At 44.4% G+C, this 27,114-nt stretch overlaps 1 protein-coding gene and 1 long non-coding RNA gene across 4 annotated transcripts in view; both read right to left on the bottom strand.

The window, feature by feature from the left end:
• LOC112572334 (wnt inhibitory factor 1-like) overlaps positions 1–14,408 on the bottom strand; it is a 53,525-nt gene extending 39,117 nt beyond the window's left edge. For 2 of the 3 annotated variants that reach the window (XM_025251959.1, XM_025251961.1), the window contains exon 1: positions 12,995–14,408. In XM_025251959.1, coding sequence (XP_025107744.1) covers positions 12,995–13,133 — 139 coding nt within the window. In that variant the 5' untranslated portion in view covers positions 13,134–14,408. The remainder of the gene's footprint in view (positions 1–12,994) is intronic. The other variant, XM_025251960.1, reaches the window with a different exon arrangement.
• A 3-nt stretch (positions 14,409–14,411) lies between these two features.
• Positions 14,412–24,982, bottom strand: LOC112572335. Its single transcript, XR_003100974.1, has 3 exons — positions 23,493–24,982; positions 22,921–23,166; positions 14,412–15,058 (listed from the first exon to the last, which is right to left on the bottom strand). It is a non-coding gene; the product is annotated as an uncharacterized LOC112572335 (long non-coding RNA).
• Positions 24,983–27,114: the final 2,132 nt, after the last annotated feature.

Genomic DNA, 27,114 nt, shown 5'->3' with positions numbered 1-27,114 from the left:
GCCCTTTGCCGGCTTTTCGCAGACCCTCCAAGCCCCAGCCATCAGGCGGGGGAGAAATAGCTGAAGCTGGGGCTAATAACTTCTATCGATGCTTGGAGTTTACACGTTCTGGCTGTTCGGAAACAGCTTGTTCATCCTTTCCCCTTTCCCCCTTGACTCCCCCTCCCATCGTGAGCGGCCCCGATAAACAAGCTGTAACTACCGGCAGTGCCTGCGAGTCCTGTCTACATCCGGTTTGATTTCCTTGCGCTGCTGCTCACCCCATTGAGAAGAATCGGAGCCCGGGTGCAGACAGAGCGCCGATGACTGGGGATGGTGACTCTGAGAGTGTATAAGTACTTTAAAGTGTGTGATGGGAACCTGCATGTCTTCTTTCAAGTATCTCTTTTTTCATTGTCACTAACTTTATCTTTGTAGCCCCCCTGCTGGCCTTCCACCACTCTTTGATGTGCTCTACTAACACACACTACTTTTACACAGTCAACCCGAGAAATTAGTCTTTATTTCCTATTTTCTTTTTATGTGGTTGTTTGTCTTTTTTGTTTTGTTTTGTTTTGGGTTTTGTTTTGTTTTTGTTTTTGTTTTGTTTTGTTTTTGTTTTGTTTTTATTTATTTTTTGTTTTATCTTTTATTTTTTTTGCTTTCTTGTACTCTTTCTGTCACAAGTTTCTTTTTTCTTTCATATTTTCGTTCTATCTGCCTCTCTCTTCATCTCACCTCATTGGTTCACACTTTTATGCTTTCCGTGTGTCTGTCACCTCGTACATTATTGGTTTATAGTTGACTCCCTGAAGAGGACAGTCAGCAAGTGTAATAATGATACTCAATCGACATTTTCACATTCAGGTCGGAGGTCACTGTCTGAGTGACAGAACCGTGGGAATTTCGAGCAAAGATATGACAGTTGTGAGCTGAACAGTAGGACAGCTCCCTTCTACGATTGACAGGAACCTAGTTGGTAGGAACTGAGTTCCATACTGAGTCTCACAGTGTTGATGGTTGAAGCAGAGACTACAACATGGACCACACACCTGCCGCTTGTACAAAGGAAGACCAGAGAAAATGCTAAAGAGGGGCACTCCAACTTTGTGATGACATGAAAGGTAAAAGACTGTGCACTGTTTGATGGCCTATGAGAGAGAGAGAGCTGCAACTGTAAAAAAACGAGGAATCATCGCGGAGTGAGACAGCTTCGAGTTACGAGAAAGTTCGAACTTTGTTGAGGGTTCTGTGAGACACTCGACTACATGAAGTCTCGACGCTAAAGAGGACCTGCAGCACACATTCAAAGAATCCTTGAGTCGAGATAACATTACAGTTTAGTAGTATAAACGTAGAGCACAGGAACTAAAAATCATGAATACTAGAACAGAGTGTAAAATGCACGTGCAAGTAAAAAAAAAAAAACCTCACACGTACAACCAGGGTTCGGTCCATTTTGTCAAACTGTTTCTAAAATCAGTATTAGTGACACCAAACTCGGGTTTGACGGTAAAACGGACTTCGACAGCAAAACCATGTTCTTTTTTACCCAGCTCTGGAAGTGAGACCGGAAGTGACGTTCCGTGAACTAGATATTCACTGCCTTTGACATCGCATGTCACCCATGACCTGCGTGGAAGCAAGGGGAAAGAACTCGCAACCCCACGCCCACTAGATATGGCGATTGCACGTAAGGATCTGCGATTAAAACCGCGATAGCACCGTCACGGCGGAGGTGATAGGACTACAGGGCTACACACCGCGTCCACGGCAGCAACGGACATGCGCAGACGAAGAGATATCGTCTCCAAATGGGCTGAATCCAGATTTGGTTGGCGAAACGATCCGTAACTCTGTGAGAACCGTCCTGTCACAGGCGTGCAAGGGTGGGTGTGGGTTGTGTGGGTGGGTGTGGGTGTGTGGAGGGCTGTGTATGTGTGGGGTGGGTGTGTGGGGGTGTGTGGAGGGGTGGGGTAGGAGAAAGGGGAGAGTTATCTGGAGTAGACACTCGACAAAAATCAAAGCTGGTGCGTGATTTGTAACACCCTCTCACAGCCACTTCCACCTTGTGTCTCCAGCGATACACCTGTTTGTTATCGCTGAACCCAATAACAGCAGACGATAATTTCCGCCTTCAACTGTCTGCTGACTTCGGAATGTGTATCAAAAAAGATTCGGTGTCTTGCGATTGAACAGATTTGTGAAGGCTGGCGGTGCTAGAACATCATCGTGCACCTGTGCAGGTCCGTATCAATGAATGTGAACATGGTCAAAGAAAGAAGAAAGAATAAATGAGAGTCTTTTTTTTTTAGTGGGTTTTTGGTGAACGGAGTGGTTAATTTGTACTTTCCTTTGAGTCATGGCCGTGGTTCTAGAAATGTGGATTCCACTCTACAATCTCCCTCTTCACGGGTGGTAGAGTGACCCTTACAGAGGTTGCAGTTGTGGTTGCGCTTACTTCTTTCCTTCCATTATTTTCTAAAATAGCCACTGCCTTTTTTTTTAAAACAAAAATTAAAAACAACACAAAGTATTAAAATTCTGTTAAAGAGGTGAAATGCGCGCCCAGGAAGGCCGACCACACAGACCAAAACCCTTGTAATCGTAAAAAGATATAAATTTTCATCTTCCTCCCTGCCTCTAGGTCTTCTCTATTTTACTAAAGTCTATACAGTTCCTTTGTTTGTTTATTTGTTTCTTTCTTAATTTTTCTTCCATGAAGAAGAAGATCTCTCATCAAATCTTTGTTCTTCATTTCTCCGTGTTGAGCCACGTCTTCGCCTCACTCAACAGTTGACAAAGAGTTCTGTCAGAAAGATTGAGCTAAAAGAGCACGACAGACTGAGAACCGACTTTGTCCTACAACCAACAACAACAATAACAACAATAAAAAATTCTGCATATAAATGATTATCGTGTTTGCAGGTCTGTGTCCCTGTGAACGTATGTGAGCATATCTATGTGCTTGCTGGCGAGACATGGGAGGGGAGTCAATGCTGTGAATGTCCTCCCCGCCCCACCGATTCCGCCAGTTCCCTCCCCACATCCACCTCCCACCGCCATTTTCATCATCCGGGGTCTGCGGACGTGTCTGTATGTGGAGCTGGGAGGCGGAGGAGGGGTATGTATGTGTGGGAGGAGGCAGACTGTTTACCGGCGCTGACACCTGGCCTCTACCTGACATGACACTTCGCGACACCTCGCCAGGTAGCGTGTTTAGAAGTTGCCGCTGGCGCCCCCTCGCGCACACAGACGCGTCTCCCCCGCGTGCCAGCGCCGGTAACTCCAGCACGTGAAGGTGCGCGCCGACTGCAGGCTTTTAACTCCTTCACGGGATGCTCGGCAAAAACACCGGAGCCTTTCAAGACCGCGACAGAGTAAACACCGCGGTCCTAACAGGTTGTCTGGCACCCTGTACAACATTTCTTGCCCTTGTCTCCGGGCGAAAAAAATTTAAAAATTTAAAAAAGAAAAAGGAAAAAAGAAACTTAACAAGTCCCTTGGAACATGAACAAATTTTTGGTATAAAGCTTTGCCATCCCTTGTAACACATTCCTCACAGTCTGTTGATGCAGATGAATTAACTGGAGTAAATCCTTGGCTGTGGTTATGGTTGTCATCACATGGAAGTTGTTGTTATGCATATAAAAGTTGTCATCACATGGAAGTCTTGGCTCAAATTATGTTCTTATCGAGTATAAACAAAATCCGTAGCTGTTGTCCTCTGAGTTTGTCGTCTCGAGTCAATCCTAGCTAGTACTGTGTTCAATGATTGTACTGACTGTGTTGTTGTGATTTGTATCGAGTGTGAAGCTCGTCATCTAAGATCCTAAGCCAGTATTATCCCATATAATGCTCGCCATCTCAGGTGAGTCCTCCCTAGCAATCTGTTGTTACCTGGCATTAAGGTCAATGCTAGTCTATTGTCATCGCATATCAATCTTGTTATCTCATGTAAAGTTCTTTCTCTAAATCTCTTTTTACAGCTCAGCAGGAGTGGGACTAGGTTAACAGAACTACTTTCAGCAAGGGACGAGGCAGAGGTGGGCAGAAATGATTGCGCTTCACCTCTGCATTATTCATAATTTCCACGGATGATTTAGCTGAAAAATATTTTAAAGCTCTTTTTTGGAGTGGATAACAAAATGATGAACCTCTGCCTGCCAGAGTACAAGTATCATGATGATAATCTCCTTGCGAGACCGATCTGAAGGAAAAGCTGTACGCCATGACGGTCAGGCTGCTCCGACCTACGTGAGTGTTATTCACTCTTCGTCTTCTGTCCTCCTTTACTTTACAGACACTCATCTTGCTATGTCCCCATGTCCCTGCTGAATTCCGTAGTAAGAATACCCTCCAACCCCGCTCCCCACCCAATTAAAAATACGGATTAAAAATATATATCCGTTTTAAGATTATCACGCCTTTCCTACACTCACCCCCCCAAAAAAAAATCAACCTTCTCTAAGTATCGTTGTAACAACTTGCCAGTTTGTGGACAGCTGATTCATCTTCGAGGATGTGCAACGGTCTCTGGAATGAGGAACGGTTCTCGGTTTCCTGCTGACGTCAGAGGTCTAGCAACGCGCCTGCGCACAGGGGACCAGCGGTGAGCAGGAGGGTGAAGGGGATGAGGATGGGGATGGTTGGTTGTGTGTGTGTGTTGGGGATGTAGGGGGGAGACGGTTGTTGCCGCTGCCCACTTTCACGCCTATTTACACGAGTGACGTGTGTAACCAGCCTCTACGACGGGCCGTCAGGGAGCGGTGTCCGTGGAATGCAGAAGACTTGTCTAAGTACAGGTCTCACGTGCGAATCGAGAACTCGCTCCCTCACCCCCTCTCTCTCTCAGATATTGAGGTAAAAGTGCTCTTTCTTAACACAGACAGGCGTTTGACCTATAATCGCAGCACAATAAAACCAAGAAAATATTTACTTCTGTGAACTTTTTGTTTATTCAAAGCCGTCTATCCTACCGACACTTGTCTTGCTCCTAGCAATGAGAAATGCAGAGGAGATACTGTATAGCCGAGTGAGATAGCGAACTTGTCTTCAGGATGCAGAGACCTTTTTCTGTCGGTTTCTTTGGGAGGCTCCAAACTTTATGATTAATTTCCGTGTCATTCCCTTAGAAAGTGCAACTGTAAAGGGAAATCTTAAATAATCTTGAGGTTGTGAGGTTGTCCTGAATCATTTTTTTTTTTGTGAATAGACTGTATTGACGCTTAACATACAGTTTAATATACAGAGTTTGTCGTCTGGTACAGACAAATGAACTCAAGCAACATTTTAGTTTCTAAATGAACCACCGCAATCCACCCGTGTTGAAGTCTTTTCAGGGTGCAGAACGTGGTCATGAGAAGGTCACCACTCACCACCTGTGAGTCTGCTTACTTACATTTGTCAGGATCAATGGAGAGGACCTCCCTGTGATTTATCCTCCATATTTAATAATTCTCGAGTGACTTGTGTCAGCTGTGTTTTATCAAGAGTGTTAAATATCGCTCGTCGTCAAAGATTCCTTATGCCAGATCCACCCACCCACCCCGACCTTCCTTGCAAAAGAAACGCTCCTCTACTTCTGGGATGAAGTCGGATACCTCCATGAAACATTCGCTTTGGAGAAAGTCTCGGAGTCGGATTGCTTGTTCAAGCAGAATAGAAGAAAAAGAGTCATTGGAGTGGCTCATTCTGGGAAAAGGAAAAAAAAAAAAAAGAAACCCAAACGATGGCGGCGAAGATCGTGATTGGAGTACTCATCTTTATTATAATTGTCATCATCATTATCTTTAGGTTTAAACACTTACTGGAGACACGCGTGTGATTTTTTTTCCATACACACATATCTGTTTTTGTTGTCTGGAGGTGAGTGGGGCAGGTAGTATCTCTAAATCTCTCTTGACTCATCCCTTATCACCCTTCTCAACGGCAGACAACTCTTCAGTCATGGAATTTTTTTTTTTTTTTTTTTTTTTTAAGAGTTGGAGGAATCGGGGGTGGAAAGATATGATGACTTGATGTGGGTGTGCGTTCCGATATTTGTTCTGGGAGAGGTGGTGGTGGTGGCTCTCTGACATCATTAACAAAACAGCCTGTAGTGGTCTCCCTTGCCAACACGCATCAGACGGACGCCGGGACATCGGACGATGGCGAAATCGTTTACTCACTCCACTGCGCAGTCGCAAAGACCTCGGTTTGTTCACCATGAGCTTCACGTCCCACCCCAGCATGTTGGGCAAGCTTCTAACGGACTTTGCCTCAAGTGTCTTGAACTCTCTACCCCGAGGGTGGTAAAACAAGAGTTATTCGAAAGGGGTTGTGACAAAGACATTGCTTGCTCTGCTGGACCATGTAAGCGCTTGTTAGAAACCGGAAAGATGGAGTTTAACAGCCGAGTAGTTGTTGGTGGGAAGGACATTGCTTGAAATGGGAAATGCCTTGGCATGGCTTTTTACTGTGTCGCATTTCCCACAACGCAGAGGGAAGGAAGACAGGAAAAGAGGAACCCATAAAACGGGATTGCAGAGCTGCTCCACTTGGGGTTAAGCATGCTTTGAACTGGCTTTTTCATCGCAGGAAGAAAGAAGATAACGTTGAAACGGAGTGAAAATTTCAGTACTTTAAAGATTAAAATAAATTATTCTTTTCATTTTGTTTCCTCTCTTTCCCTCATCTTCCCTCAGACACACAAGACGAAAAAAAACTCACCCGTGGTAGGAGGGCCCAGCTTTTTACTTTTTGAAGCAAAGTGCGCCAACTTTTCGCCGGTAAAAATAACACAACACACAGTTCACTTGAATTTCAAACCAGAAGCCTCCTGGAGACCAAAGAGTCGATAGTTTTATGTGCGCCGAAGGGGATATAAAATCAGAAAATTAAATAAAGTTTCGACTGGACTTGTTCCATTGTTGTCAAGTACTCGCTAAGTGTGCAACATGCAGTTCTCCAGTTTAGGACACTCTTTGGGCAGGAAATGTGTTAAAAGTCTAGACACAGAAAAAGCCATCGTCTCCCCCTACCAAAACCGCACGTGCCCCTCCCCCAAGATGGGTAAAATAGAAAGACGGAGCGGAGGAGCAAAATTGAGGAAGGAAAAAAAAAAACACACAGAAAAAAGAAGACAGCCTTAAAACAAGACGCAAAAGGATGGCGTGGTCGGAATGAGGTAGAATTGAGAGGTGCTTGAGGGAAGGGGAGACAAGGACTGAGGGTGCTGGGACCGCGGGGAAAGGGAGACAAATAGGGGTAGAAAGTGGTACGGATGTGGGCGGAGAGGAGAGAACGACAGAAGTAGCAGAGTACCGCGCTGGGGGATGTCGGGACGAGTGTTGGCACCAGAAGAGGGAGACATTTAAAGTTAATTAGACAACTAAGACTATGAATAAAAGCAGCAAGTGAAATCACATGTTGTCTGGACCCGTGGGACTGGAGAAGCCTGGCACAGAAAGAAAACAAACAACTACCTTCCTCCCCGCAAAACAGAGTTTAAATAACTGGTGTCCTGTCTCCGATATGAACCCCATATTTTGATGACCAACTGCACTATAACAATCACACTGGATGAAGAATGCTCAGAACCAGCACTTGTTGCTGTTTCCTTTAGTTCGTTAGACTTACTCTCGCTTCATGACAACGCCGCATGAGATCTTTACATCGAAGAAAAAATGAAATCTGTTCATCAGAACAATTAAACAAAAATCCTTACATCAGGATAAAATAACATGCGTGGCACTGCATGAGAATCTTATATCAGAACAAAGCTGTTTGAGAAATGCAATAGAGCCGGAATCCATCAAGACAAAGAGAGTTGTGACCCTTTCATTAGGGCCAAGAAAATGTAGAGATATAGTAAGATCCATAGTTTAGCAGAAAATAATCTGATATTACAGGAGATTTCCCCCCGAAAAACAAACAAACAAAAAACAGAAACGACAAAAGCCGTACTTTTGAGTGTCTTCGACAATTCGTCTTCAGCTTTTCCTTTGGCAAACATTCGTTTGCATCGATTCTAAGCGCCGCCTCCTCAACCATAAAGACATTTATTTGTCAGCATGAACAAATAAATAAATAAATAAAATGTACCCCGGTTTCATCCAGAAGGACAAAATAAACTGTCGGCGGAATTAGTCCGCAGGACATGATGTGGTCTAGAGATGGAGATGGCCCTCTTCTGCAGCTCTACGGATGCATAAGACACACACAGTCTACAAGATAAAAAAAAAAAGTAGCCAGTGTTCTGTGAATACAAGGGTCAGAGGTTATTAAAGGACAGCATACAGGTGATACCCCGAATTTCGTGACTACTTGTAGAGTATTGGAGGTCAGAAGGATTTACGGTTCCGTCCAACAACTGTTTGATCAGTCGCAAAAAAATATTTTAAATTGGAATCTTACCCAGGGTAGGTGTAGTTCTTGCCTCCACACATTCGTCTGACGGGAATATTCAAAGGACGAAAGCACTGCACCGGAGGAAGATGTTAAGAGTCCCTGCAATCCCCGGAGATTTACTTGCTTCTCGAGGGCGATATTGATGACGTGTCACCAGAGGTCAGCCTTCAGTGCAATTAATCTTGGCAAAGAAGCAGACGCGAGTATTTTGCTAGAATAACTCTGTCGATGGCGGGGGCACTTGGCTATTCACACTTGGCGAGCATTATTCGTGTGATGGACGTACTCTCAGAGATAATTTCAGTAATGGATGGCCTGGGCTGTTAATACTTTTAGTGATGAACATGTTTGGCTGCGAAATCCCCTGCGCGAGATAATGCACGTGATGGACGGAGTTGGCCGTTAAGACTTTCAGAAAAGGCACTTCCAGCGATAAACTTATTTCTCTCCTGACCTCGCCCTGGGAACTTTCAAAGCCTGATGCACGTCCTCGAGATACTTGCAGCTATAAATATTATTGCTCAAGATACGTGTAGTGGTGAACTGATGGACATTCTTCCAGCCAAGAATACTTAGCAAAGTTTTTTGTGATAAACCTTTTAGGAATGCTTTCCCAACACTTACTGCGTAAGAGAAGCTGAAAACTTTCTTCAGGTCGACGGCAGTGTCATGTCTGAAGTCCAGATGCTGACATCAACTGAGTTGTTTTCATAAGGTCTTTGGACATTCCTTACAGTTTATATACAATACTGAGAATTTTTCATGGGGTTTAATTTGGTGGGGTGGGGAAATGTGAGAGCAGTAAAGATAGAAAAACAAAAATGTTATAAGTAATACAAGTTTTGTAATATGAATCTGTGTACAGGATATAACAATATTGACAAAAGTTGACAGGACATGAAAGCAGTGAAGAAAGCATATTTGCTGATGAGCAGGTGACCAACAGTTACTGGCTGGCACACCTCCAGTCACTGGCAATGAGATCCACAGTTACTGGCAGGGAGATCCACAGTTGCTGTGTAAAGAGCACAGAAAGAAACCAGTAACCAATAGGAACTGAGATATCATGACTCCACGGGCTCCGGTCTCATGAAGGGTTCAGAGGAGTGTAGTCGAGGATTTTCCATTTTCAGATATCATCCCCGCCGCTTAATCGTTGACACACGGACAGCGTCCGTCATTTTCTCGACTCTCTCGACGCTTGAGGAGGATCCACCAGGTGCACGAGGTCGCGGATGCCTGGCATGTCGGTTTACAGAAAATGATAATGGAGCCCCGACATCCTCTCGGCCAACAGTGGCCTCGTGGGTGAGGTGAGGGAGAGACAAACAAAACCCGGGCGATAGCGAGTTATCAAGCCCAGAATTAAACGCACAACGCAGAGTTTGTCTGAAATTAGCAAATCTTGACACCAAGCGAAGCAGCCCGGCATGAGTCGTACTCAGACACTGGAAGTGAGAAAACAGTGAACTCCTTGTCGGCTTGCAGGCGTCACACCAGACTTGCTTTCAGTCTTGGGCCTACTCCAAACTGTCTCAAATCTTCGTAAATCATCATCATCATCATCATCATCATCATCATCATCATCATCATCATCATCATCATCATCATCATCATCATCGCCGCAGCCATTGGAGTTGTTGAAGACACCATCCTGTACCCAAATACCGTGTCAGCAGCAGCTGCCCTCGACACGGGTACAAGGAGGTTTGTTGCCCCTCGACCTGGCGCAGAGCCTCATCAATGCCGACGTCGGAGACAGACTGAAGGTTGTGGATGCCGCGCTTGGCGGCGCTACAGTCGCAGGCACTGGAACCTCGTCAGCGCTCGTGCAGAATGTGTAACGCGCTGACTGGTGCTTGACCTCTCGTGATCAACCACAGGTGAGCACGTTTGCGACCGAGATAAGTTAAACAAGTAAAGACGATCTAGGGCAGTTCCAGAGCAATCTTGAGGCACGAAGAGTGAGTACGTGTGTGTGTGAGAGAGAGACAGAGAGACAGAAAGAGAAAAAAAATGATTTTTATTATTGTCGTCCAACTGGGAATGACTGCTACAAAGTGTACAGGTAAGTTTGGACACGACTAACAGTTGAAACAGGTCTTGATTGGTGTGTATTCAAGGGAGTAGGAAAAAAGAAAAACGATTTTTGCTGTTAAGCTTCTGGGAACTACAGTAATAGCTTTTTAAATTAAAAAAAAATTAGTCTATAGAGCAACAACAATTCAACGGTTCTGTCGTGTCACAATTGCTTTGTATAAGTCTTTTCTACTGCCATTGACTGAGTTTTCTAGAATTTCAGCAATACTCTGGGGCCGTAGTTATGAAGCAAGAGTAAGTCGTTTTCCGAGTGAAAATTGTGGACCTCAAGGAAAACATCTTGTTTCCGAAGTTGTAAAAATCCCGCAGACACTACTTCATGTTTCTTGACCCTAAGGCACCTTTGCCCCCGCTTCGTAACTACGGCTCCTGAGTATTAGAGACAGATTGAAAGTCATTTTTCAGTCCACCATGATATATGGGTTGTTAACAAGTAACTACCACAGACGGCTTTTATTTATGATTTATTACAAAAGTTTAAGTTCGATGTCGAAGACGTGATCCAAGGGGAAAAGGTATCAACCCAAACCTGAGTACAGTAAGACTGGACACCTAAACAGGTGTCAAAGCTCTAATGAAGACCCAGAATGCGTTAACTCATTGCAAGAAAAATGATGAACGCCGTGGGTGAGGTGGAGTGACCTGAGATGTACATTATAAGACAGATCAGAACATTTCAGCCTATAACCTGTAAATTATTTTACCAGAAAACAAGAATTGTCCTGGTATCGGCAGATTTGCCGCAAACTCAACTTTCCTTAAGCGGAAGTGACGTAATCACGAGACGTTTGCTAAGGCCGCCAGTAATGAAAGCAGAGGCCCTCGCCACTCTGACCCTCGCATCTTTGGAGAAAGTCTCAGCTTAGCAAAGATGAATGCGAAGACGAAAAAAAAATCAAAAAAAAAAAAAAAAAAGATAAATACCTCTCCTCCCCCCAAACCTCCCTCAACAACAACAACTTCAAAAAATAAATATAAACTGCTGAACTACCCCTACAAGTAGCAGCTGCAATGCGACCATCATATTTCACTGGCACCGCGGCCCTGCACCGCCCAGACCTGCAGATACCATCGAGAGTTTGTATTAGAGTGCGTTTATTCTGCCGCCTCAAGCATGATGAATGAAGTCGGGCGTAAGGGTCCCTCCCTTCTCTCTCTCTCTCATTTTTTTTTTTTTCTTTTTTTTTTTTTGCTGCAAAGTGGCACGAAGGTGGCCATGCTCCGATACCGCGGTCTTATCGCGCGCGGCTCGTAAGCGGCTGGCAGTACATCTTGCGCCCAACTTCAGGTGGCGGCGCGGGTCACCGGCGAGCGGCGTGCGGCTGACGCGCGATGCCAGAATGAAGACGTAAACACATGATGCAGTGGGAGCCACCGCCTCCCTTACCCCGTTTCTCCCCCTCCCTTACCCCATCTCTCCCCCTCCCCGACTGTGACAAGAATAGCAGGCCCATTCGATCTTTTTACACTTGTCCTCCCTGCTATCTCTCGGCGTGGAATTAATATTCCTCGGGATTGTTGAGTGGGGAAAGTGAACTGGGGAAATGTAGCAGGTAGGATATGCTTTAATGTGTGAAGATAATGTTGAGAGTTTTTGTTTGTTGTTTGTTTGTTTGTTTGTTTGTTTGTTTGTTTGTTTGTTTGTTTGTTTGTTTGTTCACAAGACACCCACGTGTGAACGTCCCACCGCTGCCATTTTGGGATGCCTCGCTTTCGTGGTCTTGCCATGTAAATATTCCACTTTTAATGTAGAAGTTGAATCCATGTCATCTAAAATAAAGTCTCCTTTATAATAAAGAATTTTTCCTGTCGTCGATTTTATTTTTACTCACTGAAATGGCCTGGGCTTGTAGCAACTCCTTTATATTGGATCCACTATCAATCTCACATCGCTCAGAGACCGATGATAACATTAACTTGGCTTGTGAATTAAAAAAGAAAAGGAGAGCAAAAGAGGAAAAGAGTGGAGAGGAGAACAGAAGTTGAGGACAAGAAAAACGGAAGAAAGAGAGAGTGTAAAAATGAGGATATGCAAATGAGTTGGGTAAAAGGAGGAGTCCCAGTGAATGAGATAAAGAAGGGAATGGTATGTTCAAACCCTCATCTGTGTTTGTTCTCTTTCTAAAAATGCTAAAATCGTAATTTATTCTCCATACATAAATCGCTACTTTCAAGATATAAGGGTTGAATAACGAGACATGTTACGACCACAATGCTCGCAGTGCTGTACACAAGTTGGTGGTGGTGGTTGTTGTAGTTGTTGTCTTTGCCGCCGATGACGTTGTGTCACATCGCATTTGACATTACTTGAAAAACTAAATGAAAGATTTCTCTGTGTGTGTGTGTGTGTGCATCTATCAAAATGTCTCACCTTTTTAACCATATATACCTATTATGTGAAGAAAAAATCTCTGTTGAACGAAGAAAAAGTCTCACCTATATATAGACATTATTTGAAGGAAAGATAAGGCATCAGTTTTATATATATATATAAAAACATTGCTTGAATAAAAGAATTTCTCACCTATAAGAGACTCGACCTGCCCTCGGTCAATCCACAGTGCCAGGCGACTCCGACCTCGAGAGCGACACCGCCCCAACCCCGCCAACGCCAGCAACAGCAGTAGTAGAAGTCGCAGGGGCGTGCTTTCTCTAGTCGGCATCACGCCCCGCCAGCCCCCTGTCGCCCCACCCCCCTCACGACAGCGCTCCGTGGCGCTGCAGCAGTCCTGTCGCCACCATCTGTCTGTCAGGATGCTCTTCCTCCGGCTGTTGGTGCTGCTGGTGCTGGTGATGGTGCTGCTGATGGTGTTGACGGCGCTTCTCCCAGTCTCCTGCCGCTTGGCGTGGGTGAGGAACGGGGTGTGGGCGCAGGTGTGGGCAGTGGTTGGGATGTCGTCGTCGATGTTGGACAGTTTGCTTGCTGCTGGCACAGAGCGAAGACAAGATGGCCGTGGGCCACCAGTCGCCGTGTATGTGGTGCAGAGGACTCGGTTAGGTGCGCACGTACATGAGCACGCACGCACTCACACTTTCTACACACACACACACAGAGAGACTCACACCAACACAAGCACACACCTGATGGTGTGTCGGGTGGTGGTGGTGGTGGTGGTGGTGGAGGAAGTGGTGTGTTCACCCTCACTTGTATGGGTGTTCACTTAACTGCGTGTTGTCGCTGTCCTGGGTCGTCCACTCCTAATGAGTTCAGAAGAAAGGGAAAGCGTGTTTTGTTTTCCCTCCAAGGCTTGTAAGAAATATAAAAGGGGAACAAGTATGTCTTCCTCGGAGCTGAGCTGTTTCGATCCCCAAAATAGAATCCATGAACGAAGAAAGAAAAATCCACGACTTTTCTAGAAAGTTTTACGGGGAATTGTTGGACAAACAGAAGAAGATCGAATCATTCTATATTTCTCTCACAAGATTTTTGAGTTAAAGCTGTCAAATTCAATAGAATAACAAAAATAAAATTTAAAAAAATAAGAAAAGTGACTGGGATGCTTCAGTAGATCGATCTGCTTTTGTCTCCTATTGTCACACTCTCGACGAAGTCCATACACACATACACATACAACCAGACTCACGCACATACATGCATACTCACACCGCACACAAACACCCACACACACTCACGCATACACACAATCACACGCACAAACAAACACACACAAAGCTTCAAAAAAAGGGGGAAAGACTTATTTAGTCTCTAAAATAGAAAGTGATTTGGATGCACTAACCAACTGTCATGTTAAATCCGATCCGATCTGATGAATTCGTTCATTGGAGGTGCGAAAGTTGAGTTGTTTTGAAGCAGACGTCCATAGTAACATATTGACTTCACACAACAGTTGCCAGGCAAGCCGTAGCGAGGACACAGAGCAGGCAACTCTTGCCTTTCACAGCATCAGGGGCACACCACCGACGACAGAGAATAGGTCCACCCTCAAACCAGTGGCCACCCTTTTAGCGGCTTGCACCCGCCAACGTCCGATTGTCCCCTGCCCAGATAACGGGATAACTGTCGGGTGGAAGCGCATCACCAGCAGGCCCAAGATGCATCAGAAGACTCTGGACAAGTTCTCGATGGCGGGAGCCGTCAGGACGCCGAGGTCCAGCCAAGGTGATGATACGGAGTCCATCTCCACCCGAGGATTGTGTCAGTGAACAGAGAGCAATGCTTGTATCGTGGCTTCCTTCGAAACCACTGCAACCCTCGCGCCTTCACAGCCCGGAGCAGTGTGGACTCGGACCTGGTATGCGCCTGTTTGTTGTGAGCAAACCCTCATACGAGGGGAGGACCTTGCGAGGTGCGTTGTCACCCCCTGCCAAGGTCTTTCATGTGCCAGGCTTCGATCAGCAGGCTTCCTCAAGGGGGGTTGGTCGGTTGGTTAGGGGGGGTCAGGCTGCTGGGGCAGGGGGAGGGCTGCGGCAGGATTAACTTTTGCTCCCCTCAGTGACTCATGTAGATTAAAAAGCCCGCCTTGTTTGCCCAGGCTTTGGCCGCAGTGGAAACTATCGCCGGCGTTGCGCTCATGCTCTCCCGTCAGCTTCAGTAATCACTGCCACGCTCTGGAATCCAGACCAGGTTCTGAAAACATTCAGGGTTTTATATATATTGATTCAAAAGAGGCAGGAGACAAACTTTAGACGCAGACAAAACTGCGATACCTGTGCGAGCTTTTATTACCTGATTTCATGGCGGAGAAGCAGTGGAGGAACAGCCTACTTATATCCCCTTCCCCTTCAAACTACTCCACACCCACGCTCGCAAACCTCGTGTTAGGCCTGCTCTCTAATACGCCACCCCGGCTATAAACTTCTACCCAGAAATATAACGCTGGCCTCGGGATGGCCATTAACTGTTGATGGTGGTGGTTTAAGGACTCCGGGTCTTATCTCCCCAGGGTCCGGTGACGACATGGCAAGCGACAGGTGTGTCAGCGGGGTGTGACAACGGTCTGGGCGCTTTGTCGGGTACCGAGCAGCAACCCTGGGTGGTTGGGGGGTAAGGGGGGCTTTTAATCAAACCGGGTGTTTGCATAACAAATGATGCAGTGGTCGGGATACATTCTCACAAGTTTTCTTTTCCCGTGTAGAAAGAAACTAAGAAGAAAAAAAAAAGAGCGAGAGTGAAAGAAAGAAACAAAAAGAGTGGGAAATTATTTATAAATAAGAAAAGGAAGATGCAACCAAACCAAAACCAGAACAACAAAAGCAAACCAAACACGAAAATTGTCAAAAATGGAATAGATGATCGATAATTCAATTTTCCACTATTTGAAATGTTAACGCTTGCTTAATGGATACCCGACTACAGCAATAGACATAAAGATGCTTCCTACATCTCTGTCTGCTTTCCGTCATAATTTCAGGCTTTAAAATCTACTGCTTTGCCAGAAAAAAAAGTATGAAAAATGGGCTGAGCTGACCGCAAAAAAGGACCACTTAACCGCCTTTAAAAAAAAAACAACCTGGGGCACATGTTCAAAGAAATAGTTCTGCATCCCATCTTTCAATGTAAAGGGCGCCGGAGAACACGGCCCGTCATCAGGAGGACCTGACATACGCGATGGGAGGACCACTGGAGGAGAAAAACGGTTTTACACAGACAGCTCTTTGTGTAACGGTCTCCAGGCCACAGAGCAGCGGCAAAACATCATTTCCACTTTAACGCTTTTTTTTTTAAAAAAATATTCCGCTTTCTTTTTTTTTTCTTTTTTTTTTTTTTTTTGCAATTACAAATTACAGACAACGAAGGCAAGGTGAGAGATGGGCGAAGAAAGGAATAGTTACAGGATAAAACATGGTAAGAAAGAAGGGAATAGATGATGAAACATGGAAGAAGAAGAGAAAGAAGGTGAAGTATGTAAGAAAGGTGAACAATCAATTTACATATTGAAGCAGCCGATATAGAGAACTGATTATAGGCTAAAATGTCGACAGAAGGGACGCAGACCAAAAATACCTGGCAAGAAGGGCAGTAAGGTCATGTCTATAGGAAACGAATTAGAAGAAATAACGGCAATGGCGGGTTTTGAAAACTAATTCCAGGTGACAACATCGAGATAAAATATACAGGAGACAAATTACTGGCGATAGAGTTGGGTTGTGCAATCAGAACTTGTATTAAGGCAAGTCTAAACCTACATCACCCAAGCCTTGACTCATAAACATAAACTGTAGTGTTTAGTGTTTAGTGTTCAGTGTTTAGTGTTTAGTGTTTAGCTTCATCTCTCTCTCTTGACACTCGGGTTCTTTTTTACCTTGCAGGTCTTTGAATGAAGGAGAGGAGTTGAGCACGAAAGTACCAAACACTGTTTCCTGCCACAGGTGAGCAGGGAGTGCGCACTACCCGCGGTAGGGGATGGGGATGGATGGATGGGTGGGTGGGTTAACCATTTCTCAACACCCGTGTACACGCGGGTGTGTTGACGTGCATGCGATGGTGCGGTATGCCTCCAGCGGTTCACCGGAAACGGAGGAAAGAATGTATCCTTTACGTAACAAGAAGACATGCACACGCATGCGCACGTCCTCCCAGACGCCGAACTATCAACACTTCGTATCTTCTCTCTCTCTCACACACACACACACACAAACACATGCACGCACGAGTTCAGACTACTTGATGTCAAGAATTAAAAATAATAATTTATTTTTTGTCATCATAATAAGTCTCTTCATCACTTGGTGTGTCTTCGGCTAAAACTCGTATCTTAAAAGTTCATCATAAAAGTTCAAGGTATTGGTTGATGAATAGAGTGAAAGGGATTCCATTCCCTTCCTGCGATACTTCCATCTCATCTGCGTGAAACATGGTGAGCCTGTAAAGTCCAAGTGGTGCAGATCGTTACCATCTTAATGGCGGACCACCGAGTACTAACATAAAGCCTAATTTTGTTTTTATTAACTGGTAAATTTTTAAGGGCAGGGTCAGAAATTTCAGGCTTGCACCCGGATGCCATGTTAAACATCTACCACCAATAATCTAAGCTTTTCATCAATTTTTGTTGGGGTGAGACCAAATCATTATCACCAAAATAATTTATCTTTCATTCATCATATCATAAAGTGGAATCTTTGCATGATCTGTTCCTCGTCTCAAGTGGTTCTGCAGTTTTCTTTGGGGGGAGGGTCTTTACACAGCTAGAAAGAACAGACGAAAGAGAGAAAGAAAATCAGTTTGAGGACATAAAGCAATGAATGCTTTCTTTGTGAGGAGCGCGTTCATGGCCGCGGCCTTGGTGGGCTTGCAGACTATCCACAGAGGCTTGCAAATAATGGTTCTCGAACGATAAAGGATAAAGGATAGAGTAGCCGACATCTGAAGAAGAAGGGAAAAAATAAGGTCTGGGGCTTTCTCTAAGTGTGTCTCATTTGAAGATCAAAATGTCAAGTACAGGACGTCACGGCGGTGCGAGGCCGGATGTCACACCCCCAGAAGCATGCGCAGACGCTTGCAAACGTGCTTCTTGAAGCGCATCTGTCAAGGGTGACAGCCAGCGGACGTGGGCAAGACAAGGTGACAATCATGTCTGTACCTCGCACCCTGACACACGCAGACAATAGGGTACGTGGACCAACAGCAGGACCGAGGGACAGGATCGAGACGTCTCAAAGGGCAGGAACTCTTACGGTAGACAACTGCGTCCTCCCCTCCACCACCACCACCGACAGGTGACCCGTCTTCCTGCCCTCATCCACCCACTGACGTAACCTTGGTGGTCAGAACCTCCCCTTGCCCCAGGCTCACCCGTCAGGGTCTAGGGTAGATGTTTATGAGGGTTTTTACGCAAGGTAACTCCGTCCCCTGCCAGATAAAGGGGCAGTAACTCTAGGGGTAGGGTCGGCCCCCGAGCTAAAGAAATTTGTCAAAGCGGTAGGTCTGAGGGTTTACAGCAATCTCGCCGGCGGCTTTGGTCTTTATGCTCCATCATCTCGCTTTGTGGTAGAACACCTGGACAGGAGTTGAAAATATGACCTGATGACCAGGCTGACCATGGCTGGGTCAGGGGAGGGGTGTGAGGGCGGTGAAGGGAGGAAAGGGGAGTTATCCTATCAAATCATCTGCAGACATTACCAAGCTCATGTTGAGACAATGAACATTTCAAAGAGAGTGAACTATTTTAACACCTGGCTGCTTGCGATATGTTTGTCAGTATACACATATATGTCCAGAAATTTCCTTTTAACACGATTTATAGACATTTTTGATTATTTTGACACTTTATAGTTTCTCTAAACCTGTAGAACAATTTAAAACTAAACTGATTTAAAATTAAAATGCTAATGGATAAAAGTGGAAATTTGATCACAGACATGATTGTGGGAAGTTCAATGTTTACAGACCTGTTCATTGATGGAAATAAACAAATTTCTAGAAACCATTTAATACAGGAACTGCGAACAAGAAAAATTTAAATATCTGTGCCAACATTTACGCACTTCGTGCTAATAAATCCAAACTATAACATTAAAGTCTATCTCAGTACCCGGGTTAGTAGACAGACACCCGGTAAATCACGGTTCCTGCCATCGAGAAAAACAAAGAAAGTTTCCCTAAGCCTGAGTACTTGCAGTGTAAACACACTCCCCTCTGTAAGAAGATGGCTACTCAAGTGTTGCCAGCTGACACATCAAGTTCAGTGTTTTGATAACAAACCTACAATCGTACAAGTCAGGTTGATTTGTATGGACACCCCGATGTGGGCGACTGGCGGGTGGGTATATTTTTTCCTTCATGTCAAAGGTAGAGAGACTTGTTTCCAGGATTACTGTGATCAGTCGCCAAAGCCTTGCAACTGAAATAAAATAGTGGGATTTGGAGGGGGTGGGTATATTACTAAGATAAGGGAGACGGCTACAGCTCGCTGCAGTAATACTGTGAGTGGCACATAAACGTTTTCTTCGTCTGCGGGTGAGCTCACGGAACTGGGTTATCTGCCCGTCTATGATTTGTAAACACAGTGCCGGATGCTGACCTAAGGAGGGAAGAACAAGAAAGTACTTCAGTAGTGTGACAAGTAAGCGGTACTCGCCATGCCAGCAAGCCTGCTTCTCTCACTTTTGACTGTTTACAGAATCAGGATGGAGGCAACATCGGGGTACGGGTAGCCCCACCCCTCTCTCTAATTATGTATGATGAGCTCACGCCTAATGCACGAATACAGAGAGAGAGGTAACATAATGCAAGCAGCCATTGACACATATTTAAAAAGAAGAAACAAAAACAACACACACGCACACATCTCTTCTTCTCCTTTTTCCTTCTCTCTCTCTGGAAAACTGCATCGCAGGTACAATATATCAGCATTCATGCGCGTAAGATGAGAGAATTGTGATGTGAGAGGTCTGAGTAGGTGAGAGAAAGTGTGTGTATGTGTGAAAGACAGAGAGGAGATGGAAAAATCACATTTATTTATTTATTCATTTATTTATTTATTGTCTACCCTGTATTATTAAGGGGTATAGAAAGATGCTCGGCTTGGGGAAGGGCTGACAGTGAACGATGTTCACATTCTTCCCTCCTCTCTATCTTTCTTGAGTGTAGGGACTGCTTGCCTTCCCCCCTTGTCTCCCCCAGCTCCGGTTCCTACATCCCTGTTATTCCATCCTCAATAATCGAGAGTGAAGGAAACTGTAGCAGATAACTCTTGTAGATATATACTTACTCAACCTTTTTTCTGATTTCAATCAGCGGAGCTGGGGACAGGTGATTGTTCTCATTATGTTTCACATGGTGTAACCTCTCTGACCCCAACTTTCGCCGTTCGCCAATCGTTTATCTCCCGCAAAATCTTCCCCTAAGGCGTTGTCCAGAACTAAATCCCTCTCGTCTGGAGATAACTCTTCAGTCTAGTCAAATCTTCTTCACGCGTTCTCCCCCTTTGCTTTCTTTTCCCCGTTCTGTGACATCTCAAATTTATTTACACAAGATCAACAAATCGAGATTTTTTTTCCCAATGGTGTTTATGTGCGCTTTCCTGTCGAGGTACTGGGCTTTGGTAAACGTTTGTTTCTTTAATCTACAGTGGTAATTATTTATTTTGTGATGTCACTTTATCCTAGGTTTGTTTCTAAAAAGGTGAACGCCGCTTTCCTCTGGTTTATTGGTTTAAATCTTTGCGATAAAAATTGTGTTATATAATAGTATGAATTGGAGCGTACACAGAAATGAGGATAAATTAAGGTGTTAATGTAACTGAAAAGATAACAAAACATAAATTACAATAACTTGCATGAAGTTACGTTTAATGTAACAAGTAATTTATACAAATAGTTCAGTTTTGTCATATTCTACATAATCAGAAAAATAGTATTTTTATACAAAGACTTCACATAGATGAAATGTATAATTCATCATCATTGTTGATCTACCTTATATTACTGTTACACTGTTGCAATATTATAAAACAGTTTTGTTGCTCAAACAATAATGTAACAAGTGTAACAGTTGTAGAAAATCGCTTGAAGTATAGACGGAACGGTTTGAACATTTAAAATTACTTTTTTTCACAAAGTAAAATACAGTAAATAAGGCGACATCCCTTCACTAGAAGTCCTCAGTGACAATAACATTTACAATTATTAAGTTCCATATTAACAAGTGTCTCTCCTTTGCAAAAGATTTCAGTGATTGCGGCTTCTTAGTTCACGATGAAAAAGTTTGTTCAGTCGTTAGTAATGTGTTCACTTTAATTAAAACGATGATTTTAAAGATAATCTGATCTTTAAACTGGTGGAAAGCTGTGAAAATTCTTAAAAGCAGTCACTTAAACGATCGAGTCTTGTCAACCGAATTGTTTTCTGAATACTTCTAAATGCAGTGGTCATTTTATTTAAAAACACACAACTTTAAACTTTCTGCCCCTCGCCATGACAGAGATCAGCTTTTATACTTTAATGTTATGTTTTTGTCTGTAAATATATTTGCTTGTTGATATGTTTTGTATGCTCTGTTTATTTTGAGTCTCTGTTTAATATATTTATGTTGAATGTGACTTTGTTGTGTACCTGTAAATCACCATGTCCATACTTCAAAGCGCTATGTAAGCCGACATTCTCTTTATGAATGTTCTTAAAAATGTTTGTTCACAAGTGTAAATTTTTGGTAAGTGTGGTAGGTAAGGAATAGTTATAATTTTCAAGTTATATTGGTTCTAAGTTTTAATTTTGTAAAAATATTCATTTTTCTGTAAGTATGGGAGTCCGGGTTACAGTATTGGTTGTACCATCACACCAAATGAAAAAAAAAATTGAAAAGAGAAATAATAATAATTAAAAGGACGCATGTCTATGTTTTATCACCTGACAGATAAGTCATCTTAGAGAAGCAGCGGGTGTATGGAAGCCACTTTATGAAGTCACTTTTGTGTTGATTTTATCATCATCATCATCATCATCATCATCATCTAACCCACTCCTCTCTCCGTTCTATCTCATTACACGTTTGCGTTCTGAGAGAATGAGCGAGACGCGAGGAAGAAGAGAGAGGTATAAAAGGAGGATAGGAAGATACTTGTTAAGAGTTGAAGCTACTGTTAGGAGACAGGTGGACAGACAAACAACCAGGTAATCTAGCAAAAGTGTAGGAAAACAACAACAGCAACACCCGGCCAATCATTAGCTACCCAAAGAGAGCTCTAAAGACTACAAGACTTCATTTGACTTTCGCCTCGGCAGCTGATAAAACCGACCAGCTTTTCAAAGCAAAGATTAAAGAACTGAGGTGATGAAGGAATAAATGGAATACAAGTTGTAACTGTGTGACTAACTCAGTCAGCCTTTGATTGACATGACTGTGTAGAATAGTTTACCTCCAAATAATGTCAGAATTATGTCGAAATCGCCGACTCCAATATATTTGTGGCCATCATGATTTGCTAGCCTGAGAAACGAATGAATCCGTATAAATTTTTCGTGGCAAACTAGTTAAAACTGATCGGAATTTTTGTTTATAACCAATGTAAGATTGAAATTTATAGAAACAATGTTTTGAAATTTTTCAGGTTATATTGTCTTTATCGTTCGTTTTGTCTTTGATTGTAGCGTTTAGATCGTTTTTGGTCATTTCATCTGACTTTATAATTTATATTGGTGTTACTAGTTCACCCACCGATTCCCCGATCTTATAACTAATACACTGGTGAGTTACCGATCTACCCACCCCACCTCCTAATCTATACCCGGTATAGAGTCGAGTTACCAGTCTACCCACCACTAAGTCTTACATACTTCGTCCTCTAGTTTTTTTTCCCCTTTATCTGTTTCTTTATTCTTGCATCATGTGCTGTTATTCCTTACCATTGCACTGTATTTGGAGCTTTTACTTTAAGAAACAGATGTTATGTTACTTCTTTTATTCTCAGCAATAAATACTATCAACATCATAAATCAGTTTATCTGTATACACATCACTAATGAAGTTTGAAAAAGAAAATATTCCCGTACCTTTTCACAAAGTTTCTGAAGATATCCCGAATTCCAAAATACTGGGGAAACTGCGGAGATATTCACACACCACAGAAGTACAAGAAGGACGGTACCAGACCTGTAGGGTCACCTGGTAGACAGGTCAAGATATACTCCACTCCAGGACCTGTGTGTAACCCTGTGTCGCCACACGCCTTCCTCTGGTGACAGGTGCACGGCAGTATCCTTGTGGCACTCGCAAAAATATCTGTCCTTGATTTGAGGCTGTGAGAAATCCGCAGAAAATAAAGAAATAAATTGATGAAGCTTCAAGTGAACAGCTTCAGAGAGAGAGAAATGAGAGCGGTTATCAAATTTACTGATTTGTTGTGTTGATAGAAATTAATCGCTTATTACGGGGAACAGCTATTAACATTTCAAGCTGGACTGGAGACAGAAAACAATTATTTTGTTGTTGTCTTTTTTTGTCTCGATCAACAATAAAATATCCATCACCCATGTGTTGATTGGAAACTTTAAATGAGGCATTTGCTTTCCCATCCCTTTTAACAAAAAAAAAAAAAAATCGAACTGGTGGACAGAAAACGAACCTTGTGGACTTCGAACCGTGGAAGATCAAAGCCCGTGACCGGACACCGTTGTCATTCTCATCAAAGTCCAGTACCGATCGTCAACCGAAAAGCGGGTCCTGGGACCAGACTCGTCTCCGAAAGGCCATCAGTCGCCTGGCGAAGCGAAGAGGGTTCTGTCCACACCGTCGACCGCGCAGCACCTGTCTGGCTTTCCTGGAGTCTCAGACACCTGGGCGGGTGTATGTGTGAGAACCCGCCGGCGGCAAGCGTGGGTGTTAGGGGTGTATGTGGTGTGCGAGTGTGAGTGAGAGAGAGAAAAGAAAGAGAGAGCTGGTGCCGCTGGCGGTCGTAGACAGGTAGTAGCAGTGGCTATCCGCGAGGAACACAAGTGGGCGGCTTCTCTCTCCCTCCAGCAGGTGAGGTTAATGTGAGGAGTGAACGAGGCGGGCCCTCCACTGGCTTGTCCCTATGATCCAAGGTACTGTGGCGCGGCCCCGCGCTCTTCTCACTAACGGTTGGAGCAGGGAGGCGAGGTGCCGCTAGGATCGCCCCGCTATTCACAGGCACTTGGGAGTGTAACGGACTTGGATTGACGGCTGGCCTTCCAGCCTCCCCGTCCTCCTTCTCTCCCCCCTTCATCTCTCTCTCTCTCTCTCTCGTCCTCCCTCTGGTGCATATGTCTGTGAACATGTGCATCATCCTAGTTGATGTTGTATGTACATGTATTCGCGCGTGTGTGTTTGTGTGTGTGCATGCACGCGTGAGATAAAGAGAGAGAGACAAAAGGAGAAGACAGAACAGAAGAAAGACGACGCTCTTAGTTCAGGGGGCGACAACAGCAACCGTAACCACCACCACAGTTGTGAAAATGCCCCTGGCGATGGGAGGACTCCACCCACCATTCAGGACCAGCCTCAGAAGCTTCTAGGATCATCATCATCGCCATGGAATATTAAAAAAAAAAAAAAAAAAAACCAACAAGAAAATCCAAACAAACACCATCTCACCAAGATCTGACGTACGCGGTTAACAGTTAATAACTTTCATATCTCCATGTCTCAACTCCGTTTCAGAACTTAATTTCCACGCTGAAGCTCGACATGTGTATCAACAGTTGCTTCCTCTCATGGATTGCCTTTCCTGCTGGTCCCCTCGCCGCCCCCTTCGAGAGGAAGCCAAACACCTCCATAGTTTTGGGGGGAGCGACTCGGTTTTCGAGGGCTGTAAGACAGGGTCGCGGCGAGGGTCAGAGTATAAAGCTTACACCCGCCTCAGCGACCCCCGGGGTAGCGATGAGGTCGGGCGATGTAAAACGCGCTGATGGCCGCCGTGAAGGCTGCGAGAACTAACGTGACGCCGCGAGAGTGCCTGAGACAGACACATAGACGTAGGTGTGAATTCCAGACCGCCATTAGCTGTGCGTAAACAAGTCAAGGAGACGCCTTTTGGGAGAAAAGGAAGATAACCCCGAGCTTTGTCTCCTCAAATCTGGTCTGCGCGTGCCTCCAGACGTGTGTGCAGTGTTTGTTTTTGCCGCACATCTGGATTCCAACTAAAGCAAACACTAAAAGTGTCAGAAAAATGGAGAGAAAGGTGACCCGGAGCAGGGAGGGGGGGAGTGTAATGTAAAGTCATCCGACAAGAACGGGAGGGACTGGCGAACGGGGAAAAACCTACCCTCTACAAGAAAGAAAAAAAGAGAGAAGACGCAGTTTGAAAAAAAAAAAGGATGGTATTAGCTGATTGCGAACTGGCCTGTGGGCAAAGAAGATAAAGTGAGCGAATGATGCCGGGGGGGAGGTCAGAGAGAAAGAATGGTAATATTACACCATCACACACATTTCAAACAGTGACACGTTGACTAGTTTCTTTTAAAACTAAACTTCCAAGAAATAATAATTTGGGAAATATGGGGAAAAAAAACCTCTGAGTCAACTTTTCATACTCCGATGTTCTGGTAATCTACTTTTCTTACACAATCACAATAATGATAAAATTGATAGCATCTTGATAGTTATCTCAAATAATGACTAACTGTAGATAATAATGTTTGATTGGTTGTTTCAGCACTACTTCGCAATTTCGGGTGGTAAGCCCCCAGGATTTTTTTTCTTCTATAAACTTCTTCCGTCAGACCCCAGTTTCATTCCACAAAGCGACAGTTCCCTTTTCTAAAAAGCTGCTTCCTATACAGACTTATTTAGCAGGTTGCTATTCATATGTGTCTGCAATAATACTTATTAAACAAATGTTTTCTCTTGGAGTAAACAAATATTTCACTCTTCAGACGCCGTGTGTGTACCCACACCCAAGTCTTGGTCAGCCGTCTTTCACAGTTTCCCTCCTTGAAGTGAGATGCGCATCCCCTAAGTCTGTTTGGAACGAATTACAAGAAAAAAAAAATCAAAACATGAAGCTCCTGAAGCAGAATATTCTCTGAAATCCATGCACGCACGCACATACACATATAAACATTCACAGACGCACTGACAGTTCCCACTACCGACGTCCACTTCAAACATTTTGAGATCTTCCGGAGGTACACAAGTAAGAAAGACGAGGAACTGGCGGACCTCCCTCTATGTAGGGTGTAGTGGGGGAGGGTGATTCCCCTCTCCTACCCCTCACCATGCAGGTAGGCGCCAAGTGATTAGCACGGCGCGGGACTCGGGTGGCCGGTAGAGGTCACAGTCCAGCGCGGGTGGGTCAAGCCGGCGGCAGACGAACAATGGCCGGGCTCCGCGGCGCGGTGTTTGTGAGAACGTGCAAGTGCAAAGGTTAGCCTGTGGTCTGTGGCGTCCAACACAAACAGCCAGCTCCAGATTTGCTCATTACAGCCATGTCTCCACCACGGGTAGCTATTTGAGCGTGACGTATCTCTTCACCCCTTTCCCTTAGCCGCGGGCCACCCACCTCTGCGTCGCCTTCTGAAAAAAAAAAAAGTGAGTGGGCGATACTGTTACACGGTCAAGTGTCATTGGTAGACCGAGAGAAAGACGAAACTAACTTTGAAAGGTAGATCGACAAGATCGACGGTAAGGTAAAGAAACTAACCAGAAAGTGGAACGGGTGGCGGTGTGTGTAAATAGCTCTCTCACCCGACCTAAAGCACATACTTTTGCCTCAGTATTCATAGAAAATGAAAGTCAAGCACACCAGATCGCAGGATCCTTCACTGGTGTTATAAAACCATAATAAATTAAGAAAAAATTATCTGTTGATAAATTGTGAAAAATAGTTACATTCTCAGCTTGTGTGTGTAAGATGAGAGAAAGGGAAAGGAATAGGGAATGAGAATGAAAAAGGGAGAGGAGGAGAGAAAGTGTGTGCTAGAGATGTCCAGTCCGATGTAGCAGACTTGTATGTGCTGGTCAAACGTTACCGTGGGTTTCGACTGAACCCCGAGGTCGACGTGGTAGGCACAGTATCACCCATTGTACCCGAGAGTGGCTACGGGTAAACTCAATGGAGCTTCGCTCAATGGCGCTTTCAACTCCTTTCAGCAGATAGAGGAGACAAAGGAAGCGGGTGACCACCGCGTCGACTCTTGCGCGTGGACACGACTGACAACTGAAGTCCCGTCATCACCACCACACCACCACCACCATCACCACCCATCACTCTCACACACACACACACA

The sequence above is a fragment of the Pomacea canaliculata genome, linkage group LG9 (assembly GCF_003073045.1).
Source record: "Pomacea canaliculata isolate SZHN2017 linkage group LG9, ASM307304v1, whole genome shotgun sequence".
Lineage (NCBI taxonomy): Eukaryota > Metazoa > Mollusca > Gastropoda > Architaenioglossa > Ampullariidae > Pomacea > Pomacea canaliculata.
The sequence above is the reverse complement of the archived record's forward strand: the minus strand, read 5'-3'. Positions and strand labels throughout refer to the sequence as shown.